The sequence below is a fragment of the Calliphora vicina genome, chromosome 5 (genome assembly GCF_958450345.1).
Source record: "Calliphora vicina chromosome 5, idCalVici1.1, whole genome shotgun sequence".
In the NCBI taxonomy this organism is placed as follows: domain Eukaryota; kingdom Metazoa; phylum Arthropoda; class Insecta; order Diptera; family Calliphoridae; genus Calliphora; species Calliphora vicina.
In genome coordinates, this window is record NC_088784.1 from 104,836,459 (window position 1) to 104,849,363 (window position 12,905).

Sequence of the window (12,905 nt, forward strand, 5' to 3'; positions counted from 1 at the left end):
TAATATTTTAAAAAAGAATTTTAATAAATTCCAATTTGTGAATAGCTTTTTAACAAAACAATTTTGTTTTTCACTAAAAAAAATTCAGAAAAATTTAATAAAAAGCTTTGAACAAAGAAAATTATTGTTTTCCTAGAAAAGCTTTTTTAATATTATTCCCAATAAAACCGTTTTTTTAACAAAAAAAGCTTTATAAAAAGGAAATTAGTTTTCTATTAAAAAAGCTCTTTTAAACATTCACTCTTATCGTGGTTGGCGTAAATGTCTTACGCCTACGACAGTTTAGTAGTAGATTAAAGAAACAGTTTGCATTTTATCTTTAATCTAGTACGAAACTGTCGTAGGCATTGGACGTTTACGCCAACCACGATAGGGGTGATTGTTTTCAAATACAGATAAAAGTATTTTAATTATTTTTCTTAAATATTTTCAAGAAAACAGATTTATTACGAAAAGAACTTGTATGCCAAAAAAGCTTTACCCCACTTTGACTCAAAAATAATTTATAAAGAAATGTTTTCGCTTATTAACGATATAAATATTATAAAAAAAAGCTTTAAACTAAATAAGCTTGAAAAATACATATTTTACATAGAGAGCTTTTTCCCAACAATGGAAAATTAATTTTAAAGGAAAATAAATTTTTCACAAGACATTGTTTTTACTACTAAAAGTGATCTTTAAAATAGAACTATTTTAACAAGAAAGCTTTAACCCATAAAGCTTTTATTTAATTAAAACAAGTTTTTTCCACAAGAAACTTTTTTCTTCAAAAATTTAAAAAAGAAAGCTTTTTCCTAAAAAAGTTTTAAAGCTTTTGCTCTAAGAAGGTTTCCTCTTTTTATAAAAAAGGAGAAGAGCTTTAAATTAAAAAAGCTTGAAAAAATACATATTTCTAGTAGAAAGCTTTTTCCCAATAAAAAAGTTTTAAAAGAAAATAAATTATTTCACAAGATGTTGTGTTTGCTACTAAAAGTGCTCATTAAAATATAACTATTTTAACAAAAAAGCTTTAACCCATAAAACTTTTATTTATGGACTTTTTATTTGCAAAAAAGTTCGAAGTTGTAAGAAGTTTTTACGAAAAATATATGAAACAGTTTTTTACTAAAATAGATTTGTAATTTTTTAATAATTATTCAAATAATAAAGCTTTAAATTATGTTTTTTACACAAGATAATTTTTTATTCAAAAGTTTAAAAAAGCTTTCTTAAAATAAAGCTTTTGAACTAATAAGGTTTCCATTTTTTTGGAAAACAGAGTTCGAATTGGAAAAGTTTTTTGTAATTTTTGAATAAGAAAGCTTTAAATAATGTTTGTTACACCAGCAACTTTTTTTCTTTAAAAACTTAAAAAGCTTATTTTAATAAAGTTTTCCTACTAAAAGCTTTTTCACAAAAAAAGTTTAATTTAACATAAATAAAGTTTTTAACATAAAAGCTTTAATCCTAAACATTTTCTTATTAAAAAACCTTTATTCACACAAAAAGCTTTTTAATTTTTTTTTTAAATAATTAAAAAATAGTAATTTTAGTATAAATTGTAAGAAGTTGTCTCACAAAATCGATATGTCCTCTACAATTTTTAAACCAGCTTTTTATGAAAAAATAGTTTTTAACCCCAACAAGAAGTTGGATGTTTCACAAATAGCTTTTATCCAAACAAATTTTTTAAGAATATTTTTCAGAAATCATAATTTTTTTTTATAAAAAAGCTTTTCTTTTGGCACAAAATAATTTGTTAATGAAATTTTTCACAAAAAGCTCTTCCAAAAAAATTTCCCATACTCAAGCATTTGCCCAAAAAATGCTTTTTCTCCAAAAAGCTGCATTTACAGCTTTGATATAAAATCAATTTTCTAGATACCCACTGTATCTAGTGCAGCATTAACAGATCAAACATTTTAATTATTCTTTATTGTATGTAAATTTTCCAACCACAAAATTCTTCTCAACATACTTTTCACTCATTCCTCACAAAGTATTTAAAAAAAAGTGCAACAACAATAAGAAGGGAAGGAAGGAAGCAAACAAAAGAAAGATACTCACAGATGGTTCCAGCTTGTGCATGCGATTCGAAAACAATAATCGATGATAATTCACGTTTAATACTTGTTGATAAATGCGATAGTGCTGCAATGTGTAAAAGTTCTTCAAATACCAATTCTAATTCTTCTGGTGTGCGTTCATGGGAGCTATAAAGTAGAAGCAAAAAAAGAAAACCATTAGAAATGCAAATCATAAAATTTTTTAATTTCTAAATATTTGAAAAATCTTCAAGTTATACATTAGAGTGACAGCCGATTTTTTTTTCTTAGATTTCAAAGAGTGCCGGGTGGAATATTGTGACACTAGGCCTAAATGTTAAGTGCTGAAAATTTGAGCCAAATCGGGCAACGATTTCTGGACGCGCATCGAGGTCAAAGTTCAGATATATGCAAAATTATACTATTTATATGGAATAAATAGGTGAAACTCGTTAAATTTCTGCATTGTTTTCTAGAAATGTATAGATTTATTTATATTAATGAATATTACATTAAAAAAAATTTTTTGGAAGTTAACCCTGCATCTCCTTTGGGTCAAAATGACCCAAAAACTGTATTATCGCCAAAATTCGGGAAAAATGCAAATTTTTCAGATATTTTAAAAATTTTGCTACTAAATAAATACTTTTGCAATTGAATGCAAAATAATCGAAATGTGTACGTAATTATCGTTGTAATGAGATATAAATGACAAAATTTGGTTAAAAAATTTTAAAGTTATTACAAATTCGCCAGACCATTAACGTGTTTCAGGCCACTTGAACATAAAATTTAGAAAAAAAATTAACATATTTCGAGAAAATTTAAAATAAAGGCTAATTTTTATTTAAAATATATCCGTATTTACTTGTGTACGAGTTTTTGTCTTCGTAGGATATCGTTAACCTATTCGCTGGTATGGCCAAAAAAAAATATTTTTTTTAACGGCCGTTTCGAATCTCCATTTTCAAATTTTTAAAAATTTTGTTAAAGAAATTTCAGAATTTTTTGATCATCACATTGGGATTTATTGAGATCAAAATAGGGAATAAAAATATGAAAAAATTATGTCAATACCTCTTACAGTTTTTCCGTACCTGCGATTTAAATTTTGCGATTTTCAAGAAAAACAAATTTTTTGTCCGTATTTAGGCGAATGAGCCCAATTTCCTTAATGTTATAAACTTTAACTAAAACCTATTCATAATATTATAGTCCTTGTAATTTTAAATATGGTCTGAAAGTTTTACTAAAATCGGAAAACGATAACCTTAAATCGTGAAGGTCAAAGGTCAAATTTTTCAATATTTGGAATTTCTAAAGAAAAGATAGCGAAATGTTATATATTTTTGGGCCGATTTTAATGAAACTTGAGCAAAATATACATTGGGGTCTAACATTTACAACAACAGTGCAAAAATGGATTTAGTCCTTTAAGAGCACTTGGGGTCAAAATGGCTGTGTTTTTCGTGATTTTAAATGTTGAGGGTAATTTGGACCCCAAGTGCTGCTAAGAGTTAAATTCCATTTTTGTGCCGTTATTTTAAATTCTGGACTTTAAGTTATACTTTCCTCAAGTCTCATTAAAATCGGCCCAAAAATATATAACATTTCGCCATCTTTTCTTTAGAAATTCAAAATATTGAAAAATTTGACCTTTGACCTTCACGATTTAAGGTTATCGTTTTCCGATTTTAGTAAAACTTTCAGACCATATTTAAAATTACAGGGACTATAATATTATGAATAGGTTTTAATTAAAATTTATAACATTAAGGAAATTGGGCTCATTCGCCTAAATATGGACAAAAAAATAGTTTTTCTTGAAAATCGCAAAATTTAAATCGCAGGTACGGAAAAACTGGAAGAGGTATTGACATAATTTTTTCATATTTTTATTCCCTATTTTGATCTCAATAAATCCCAATGTGATGATCAAAAAATTCTGAAATTTGTTTAACAAAATTTTTAAAAATTTGAAAATGGAGATTTGAAACAGCCGTTAAAAAAAATAATTTTTTTTGGCCATACCTGCGAATAGGTTAACGGTATCCTACGAAGACAAAAACTCATACACAAGTAAATACGGACATATTTTAAATAAAAATTAGCTTTTATTTTAATTTTTCTCGAAATATGTTAATTTTTTTTCCTAAATTTTTTGTTCAAGTGGCCTGAAACACGTTAATGGTCTGGCGAATTTGTAATAACTTTAACATTTTTTAACCAAATTTTGTCATTTATATCTCATTACAACGATAATTACGTACACATTTCGATTATTTTGCATTCAATTGCAAAAGTATTTATTTAGTAGCAAAATTTTTAAAATATCTGAAAAATTTGCATTTTTCCTCAATTTTGGCAATAATACAGTTTTTGGGTCATTTTGACCCAAAGGAGATGCAGGGTTAACTTCCAAAAAATTTTTTTTAATGTAATATTCATTAATATAAATAAATCTATACATTTCTAGAAAACAATGCAGAAATTTAACGAGTTTCACCTATTTATTCCATATAAATAGTATAATTTTGCATATATCTGAACTTTGACCTCGATGCGCGTCCAGAAATCGTTGACCGATTTGGCTCAAATTTTCAGCACTTAACTTTTAGGCATAGTGTCACAATATTCCACCCGGCACTCTTCAAAATTTTAACAAAAAATTTTTTCCATACAACTGATTGTCACTCTATTATACATATGTTTTTTACTTATTTTTGTGTTTAAAGTTTAAATTTTTTTAGCATAAATTTCTTTATTTTTATGATTTTCCATAAACTTTAATAATTTCCTTCCTTCCGTTTGCTGACATTGAGCAGAAAAGTTTGCTTTTTGTGGATATATAAACATTTTATGGTTTTATGGTTGTTCCTGTTGTAGGGTTTTTCTTTTAAAAATTTCTTTAAGATGATTTTAATATTTGCACTTAAGAGTTTCATAAAATATGCATTATTATATTTTATTATTTTTATTTTTTTAAAAAATAAAATTGTTTACAAGAATACTCTTATTTAAACAGATTTATAAACACTTAAACTAGAAGTTTTTGTTCAGTTTTACTTACGGTTTTCTTAAAATCATACGTAACGTAGCATCGGGTCCACGTTGTAGCAGGCTGCCAATAGAGTCACGTATATGTTCATTACTTGCATTTATATCGTCTGTGGAGGGGTGACCGCCAGCGGTACCTTCTTCATCAACACGAAATCGATATAGAAAACATTTATCCTTAAAGGGTTGTTCTTTGTTAACTGAGGAAGCGAAAAATTAAATGAATACATTACATTAAAGGATTACCATTTTAGCAAATGTGTGCAAAAAAAATAAATAAAAAAACAAATAAATAGAAACAAATAGCCCGGAAACGGAAATAAAAGAAATGATAAAAACTCACACACAAATAGCTGCTAAATTTAATCATAAAGTAAATAAATAAGTGTTTACAGGAATAACAATACGAAAATATAAAAATCGTAAACCTAATTTTCCTTTAAAATACCTATCAAAAAATATTTAATGCACTGTCGTAATTTTAAACGCAATTCTACAGAGTTGTGGAAACTGAAAAGTTTAAATATTTAGAGGAAAAACTCTTTAAAATAATCCTCCATTAGTCATAGCCAGAGTAGAAAATATCTTAGATGTCGGAAATTCTACCTGAGATGTCGGAAATTCTGATAGAAAAGTTGCTATAGAAAAGTTGCTCAGACTCTGACTACTTTTCCAACAGAAAACTTGCTCAGACTCTGACTACTTTTCCTATAGAAAAGTTGCTCAGACTCTGACTACTTTTCCTATAGAAAAGTTGCTCAGACTCTGACTACTTTTCCTATAGAAAAGTTGCTCAGACTCTGACTACTTTTCGTATAGAAAAGTTCGTCAGACACTGACTACTTTTCGTATAGAAAAGTTCGTCAGACACTGACTACTTTTCGTATAGAAAAGTTCGTCAGACACTGACTACTTTTCGTATAGAAAAGTTCGTCAGACACTGACTACTTTTCGTATAGAAAAGTTCGTCAGACACTGACTACTTTTCGTATAGAAAAGTTCGTCAGACACTGACTACTTTTCGTATAGAAAAGTTCGTCAGACACTGACTACTTTTCGTATAGAAAAGTTCGTCAGACACTGACTACTTTTCGTATAGAAAAGTTCGTCAGACACTGACTACTTTTCGTATAGAAAAGTTCGTCAGACACTGACTACTTTTCGTATAGAAAAGTTCGTCAGACACTGACTACTTTTCCTATAGAAAAGTTGCTCAGACTCTGACTACTTTTCCTATAGAAAAGTTGCTCAGACTCTGACTACTTTTCCTATAGAAAAGTTGCTCAGACTCTGACTACTTTTCCTATAGAAAAGTTGCTCAGACTCTGACTACTTTTCCTATAGAAAAGTTGCTCAGACTCTGACTACTTTTCCTATAGAAAAGTTGCTCAGACTCTGACTACTTTTCCTATAGAAAAGTTGCTCAGACTCTGACTACTTTTCCTATAGAAAAGTTGCTCAGACTCTGACTACTTTTCCTATAGAAAAGTTGCTCAGACTCTGACTACTTTTCCTATAGAAAAGTTGCTCAGACTCTGACTACTTTTCCTATAGAAAAGTTGCTCAGACTCTGACTACTTTTCCTATAGAAAAGTTGCTCAGACTCTGACTACTTTTCCTATAGAAAAGTTGCTCAGACTCTGACTACTTTTCCTATAGAAAAGTTGCTCAGACTCTGACTACTTTTCCTATAGAAAAGTTGCTCAGACTCTGACTACTTTTCCTATAGAAAAGTTGCTCAGACTCTGACTACTTTTCCTATAGAAAAGTTGCTCAGACTCTGACTACTTTTCCTATAGAAAAGTTGCTCAGACTCTGACTAATTTTCCTATAGAAAAGTTGCTCAGACTCTGACTAATTTTCCTATAGAAAAGTTGCTCAGACTCTGACTACTTTTCCTATAGAAAAGTTGCTCAGACTCTGACTAATTTTCCTATAGAAAAGTTGCTCAGACTCTGACTACTTTTCCTATAGAAAAGTTGCTCAGACTCTGACTACTTTTCCTATAGAAAAGTTGCTCAGACTCTGACTACTTTTCCTATAGAAAAGTTGCTCAGACTCTGACTACTTTTCCTATAGAAAAGTTGCTCAGACTCTGACTACTTTTCCTATAGAAAAGTTGCTCAGACTCTGACTACTTTTCCTATAGAAAAGTTGCTCAGACTCTGACTACTTTTCCTATAGAAAAGTTGCTCAGACTCTGACTACTTTTCCTATAGAAAAGTTGCTCAGACTCTGACTACTTTTCCTATAGAAAAGTTGCTCAGACTCTGACTACTTTTCCTATAGAAAAGTTGCTCAGACTCTGACTACTTTTCCTATAGAAAAGTTGCTCAGACTCTGACTACTTTTCCTATAGAAAAGTTGCTCAGACTCTGACTACTTTTCCTATAGAAAAGTTGCTCAGACTCTGACTACTTTTCCTATAGAAAAGTTACTCAGACTCTGACTACTTTTCCTATAGAAAAGTTGCTCAGACTCTGACTACTTTTCCTATAGAAAAGTTGCTCAGACTCTGACTACTTTTCCTATAGAAAAGTTGCTCAGACTCTGACTACTTTTCCTATAGAAAAGTTGCTCAGACTCTGACTACTTTTCCTATAGAAAAGTTGCTCAGACTCTGACTACTTTTCCTATAGAAAAGTTGCTCAGACTCTGACTACTTTTCCTATAGAAAAGTTGCTCAGACTCTGACTACTTTTCCTATAGAAAAGTTGCTCAGACTCTGACTACTTTTCCTATAGAAAAGTTGCTCAGACTCTGACTACTTTTCCTATAGAAAAGTTGCTCAGACTCTGACTACTTTTCCTATAGAAAAGTTGCTCAGACTCTGACTACTTTTCCTATAGAAAAGTTGCTCAGACTCTGACTACTTTTCCTATAGAAAAGTTGCTCAGACTCTGACTACTTTTCCTATAGAAAAGTTGCTTAGTATGATTTCTCATTTGTTTAAGATTATTTTATGGTATAGTTAAGTATTAAAGCAAATTCAATCAGTTTCTTTATTATCTCTGTAGCTTATATTTATCATTGTAATCTTTATTAAATCCCCCTATTTACCTTAGACTCTGGCGATTTGTTTTATTCAATAACAAAAGTAAGAAATATATTTGCAAAAAATAAAATAAACAGAAGCAACCAATACTTAAATATATACATATGTATGTAAAAATGTGTAATCGTATTTACATATTTACTTTTAGTTAAACAAATATTAGAGAGGTTCAAATTTGAAAATGTAAATTTCGAATCATTTTAAGATAGTAAGTACTGTGTTCCGTAAAACTTCTGTTTAAGCGAAACTCATTGTTGGTTAGATCTACAGAAAAGAGCCAGTTAGTTGGCTTTGCTGCTTCTTAAATTTAATTACATGTTGAAATGATTTAAATTGAACCAACTACGTTTCGGTATTCATATTCTACTGATGAACCTCTCTAATATCTAACGTATATGCTTATGTAAGTAACCGTAAAAGTAAAGTAAGTTACGAAAAAATAGCTCATTTATTTACCATGTGATAATATGCCTTCCTCCAGTAAAGCCTGAAACATGCCAGCCGCTTGGGCTCTTGTATGAACAATGGGCGCTGTATTCAACAACCAATCTACCAGTTCTGTACCGGGGGCACACTTACGTATGAGTTTGCCAGAAACCTAAATGATAATAAAACAAATTAAAAAAAGAAGTAAATACAACAATATAATGAGCAACATTTTGTGGCAAAAAGAAAAACATCATCATAAAAATAACAACATTATTCAAATGGTTAAAATTAATCGCACTCTCGTTTTCTTTGCCACCAACTCTACATATATGTTTAATGCGAAAGAAAGAGCTATCGAAACACAGCCAAACATTTATTTTTACATACTTTTGGAAACAAAAGAATAATGTATTCAAATACACAAATGTTTTTATTAATTAAAAGCTTCTTAAATGTTAACAGCTGGCTTTTATTTAACACCATATCTGAGCATTTGAATACATATACATACATTTTCCTAATTCCTGTTGCCACCTAATACTCCTCTACCAATTCGTCCAGTCAGCCATCTAAACCATTGAAAAGTGTTCAGAGTCTGAGCTACTTTTATATAGGAAATGTGTTCAGAGTCTGAGCTACTTTTCTATAGGAAATGTGTTCAGAGTCTGAGCTACTTTTCTATAGGAAATATGTTCAGAGTCTGAGCTACTTTTCTATAGGAAATATGTTCAGAGTCTGAGCTACTTTTCTATAGGAAATATGTTCAGAGTCTGAGCTACTTTTCTATAGGAAATGTGTTCAGAGTCTGAGCTACTTTTCTATAGGAAATGTGTTCAGAGTCTGAGCTACTTTTCTATAGGAAATGTGTTCAGAGTCTGAGCTACTTTTCTATAGGAAATGTGTTCAGAGTCTGAGCTACTTTTCTATAGGAAATGTGTTCAGAGTCTGAGCTACTTTTCTATAGGAAATGTGTTCAGAGTCTGAGCTACTTTTCTATAGGAAATGTGTTCAGAGTCTGAGCTACTTTTCTATAGGAAATGTGTTCAGAGTCTGAGCTACTTTTCTATAGGAAATGTGTTCAGAGTCTGAGCTACTTTTCTATAGGAAATGTGTTCAGAGTCTGAGCAACTTTTCTATAGGAAATGTGTTCAGAGTCTGAGCAATAATGTCATACATGCGAATATGGCACTTTTCCTAGTTCGTACATTGTTGTTATTATTTTTATTTATTTTTCCTTTTAACTAGCATAATTCTTTAATAACTGATTTTAATTGTTTGGCTGTGTGAAAAACACGCTTTCTGTCATTCTTTCCTTTTGATACTTCGGTATTCCCAAGCGACCAAACAATTCTCGAACAAAAATATTCTCAAAAATTAAAAAAAATTGAAATTGTAGAGAATCTTGAAAATAAATATCGATATATAATTGCTAATGATTTGTTATTGACAGCGTTCTAGAACCATTCAGGAAGAATGAGCAACAGCTGAACATATTGAGAATCGTTTGCGATAGTCGTTCTCGAATGTTTGTAAGAGAATTGCTGGATGGTGATAAAATACTTTGGTCATGAGGGAGAAATGTATCTTAACTTGTGTATGGGTGTTTCTAAGTATTATTCGTGTCTGTGCTAGTAGTATTTAATTGTGATATTTTATCACCACACTTAAAACCAATTAAATAATCATTAAATATCATTATTATTTCAGTGTTTTTTTTTGTTGCGTAGACTAACAACACTTGTTGTCATTCGGTTAGCTGCTCCACTTCTTGTGTCTGTTACTTACTTTTCTATCCTTTAAACAACTTGAGCTGTCAGCAACCAATAATGTACGTAAAGCCCATCCCATACGATTCATAGCAGGACTAGGAGACTGCGAAAGTAGAAATGTAAAATAGAACCAAACGAAAGTAAACAATTAAAATTATTGTACTTAAACGAAAATTGGATTTTCATAATTATGATGAAAACTTAAAAGGAGTGTGGAGAGGGTTTAGGGGTGTATGAAAAATGTAAATTACTTAGGTTTGTAAATGAGGAAAAGAGGTCATAACAAGTATTTAGGTAAGTGGAGCAAAAAAAGTGTTTGGTTTTATTATTTAAATGAAGGAAATTCTTTGGAATTTGAAATACTTTGATTATAGGGTTACAAATAAAGAAGGGTTGGAAAGATTAATTTATCATTTCTCAGTTTGAACTAAATATTTAAGAAAGTTATGAAAATTCCATTGACATTCTATAGATCCATAACAAAGGTACGAAAAATTAAGAATTAGTTCAGGAAAGAACGTACTTCAGTCTGAGCAACTTTTCTATAGGAAAAGTAGTCTGCAGTCTGAGCAACTTTTCTATATTAAAAGTAGTCAGAGTCTGAGTAACTTTTCTATAGGAAAAGTAGTCAAAGTCTGAGTAAATTTTCTATAGGAAAAGTAGTCAGAGTCTGAGTAAATTTTCTATAGGAAAAGTAGTCAGAGTCTGAGTAAATTTTCTATAGGAAAAGTAGTCAGAGTCTGAGTAAATTTTCTATAGGAAAAGTAGTCAGAGTCTGAGTAAATTTTCTATAGGAAAAGTAGTCAGAGTCTGAGTAAATTTTCTATAGGAAAAGTAGTCAGAGTCTGAGTAAATTTTCTATAGGAAAAGTAGTCAGAGTCTGAGTAAATTTTCTATAGGAAAAGTAGTCAGAGTCTGAGTAAATTTTCTATAGGAAAAGTAGTCAGAGTCTGAGTAAATTTTCTATAGGAAAAGTAGTCAGAGTCTGAGTAAATTTTCTATAGGAAAAGTAGTCAGAGTCTGAGTAAATTTTCTATAGGAAAAGTAGTCAGAGTCTGAGTAAATTTTCTATAGGAAAAGTAGTCAGAGTCTGAGTAAATTTTCTATAGGAAAAGTAGTCAGAGTCTGAGTAAATTTTCTATAGGAAAAGTAGTCAGAGTCTGAGTAAATTTTCTATAGGAAAAGTAGTCAGAGTCTGAGTAAATTTTCTATAGGAAAAGTAGTCAGAGTCTGAGTAAATTTTCTATAGGAAAAGTAGTCAGAGTCTGAGTAAATTTTCTATAGGAAAAGTAGTCAGAGTCTGAGTAAATTTTCTATAGGAAAAGTAGTCAGAGTCTGAGTAAATTTTCTATAGGAAAAGTAGTCAGAGTCTGAGCAACTTTTCTATAGGAAAAGTACTCAGAGTCTGAGCAACTTTTCTATAGGAAAAGTACTCAGAGTCTGAGCAACTTTTCTATAGGAAAAGTACTCAGAGTCTGAGCAACTTTTCTATAGGAAAAGTACTCAGAGTCTGAGCAACTTTTCTATAGGAAAAGTACTCAGAGTCTGAGCAACTTTTCTATAGGAAAAGTACTCAGAGTCTGAGCAACTTTTCTATAGGAAAAGTACTCAGAGTCTGAGCAACTTTTCTATAGGAAAAGTACTCAGAGTCTGAGCAACTTTTCTATAGGAAAAGTACTCAGAGTCTGAGCAACTTTTCTATAGGAAAAGTACTCAGAGTCTCAGAGTCTGAGTAACTTTTCTATAGGAAAAGTACTCAGAGTCTCAGAGTCTGAGTAACTTTTCTATAGGAAAAGTACTCAGAGTCTCAGAGTCTGAGTAACTTTTCTATATGAAAAGTACTCAGAGTCTCAGAGTCTGAGTAACTTTTCTATAGGAAAAGTACTCAGAGTCTCAGAGTCTGAGTAACTTTTCTATAGGAAAAGTACTCAGAGTCTCAGAGTCTGAGTAACTTTTCTATAGGAAAAGTACTCAGAGTCTCAGAGTCTGAGTAACTTTTCTATAGGAAAAGTACTCAGAGTCTCAGAGTCTGAGTAACTTTTCTATAGGAAAAGTACTCAGAGTCTCAGAGTCTGAGTAACTTTTCTATAGGAAAAGTACTCAGAGTCTCAGAGTCTGAGTAACTTTTCTATAGGAAAAGTACTCAGAGTCTCAGAGTCTGAGTAACTTTTCTATAGGAAAAGTACTCAGAGTCTCAGAGTCTGAGTAACTTTTCTATAGGAAAAGTACTCAGAGTCTCAGAGTCTGAGTAACTTTTCTATAGGAAAAGTACTCAGAGTCTGAGTAACTTTTCTATAGGAAAAGTACTCAGAGTCTGAGTAACTTTTCTATAGGAAAAGTACTCAGAGTCTGAGTAACTTTTCTATAGGAAAAGTACTCATAGTTTGAGTAACTTTTCTATAGGAAAAGTACTCAGAGTCTGAGTAACTTTTCTATAGGAAAAGTACGCAGAGTCTGAGTAACTTTTCTATAGGAAAAGTACGCAGAGTCTGAGTAACTTTTCTATAGGAAAAGTACTCAGAGTCTGAGTAACTTTTCTATAGGAAAAGTACTCAGAGTCTGAGTAAC

At 30.7% G+C, this 12,905-nt stretch overlaps 1 protein-coding gene across 6 annotated transcripts in view; it reads right to left on the reverse strand.

Annotated features, from left to right (window-relative positions):
* Epac (Exchange protein directly activated by cAMP) overlaps positions 1–12,905 on the reverse strand; it is a 181,873-nt gene that overhangs the window by 21,858 nt on the left and 147,110 nt on the right. For all 6 annotated transcript variants that reach the window (XM_065511856.1, XM_065511855.1, XM_065511859.1 and 3 more), the window contains 4 exons: positions 10,354–10,440; positions 8,596–8,737; positions 5,098–5,284; positions 2,050–2,195 (listed from right to left, as the gene is read on the reverse strand). In XM_065511856.1, coding sequence (XP_065367928.1) covers positions 2,050–2,195; positions 5,098–5,284; positions 8,596–8,737; positions 10,354–10,440 — 562 coding nt within the window. The remainder of the gene's footprint in view (positions 1–2,049; positions 2,196–5,097; positions 5,285–8,595; positions 8,738–10,353; positions 10,441–12,905) is intronic.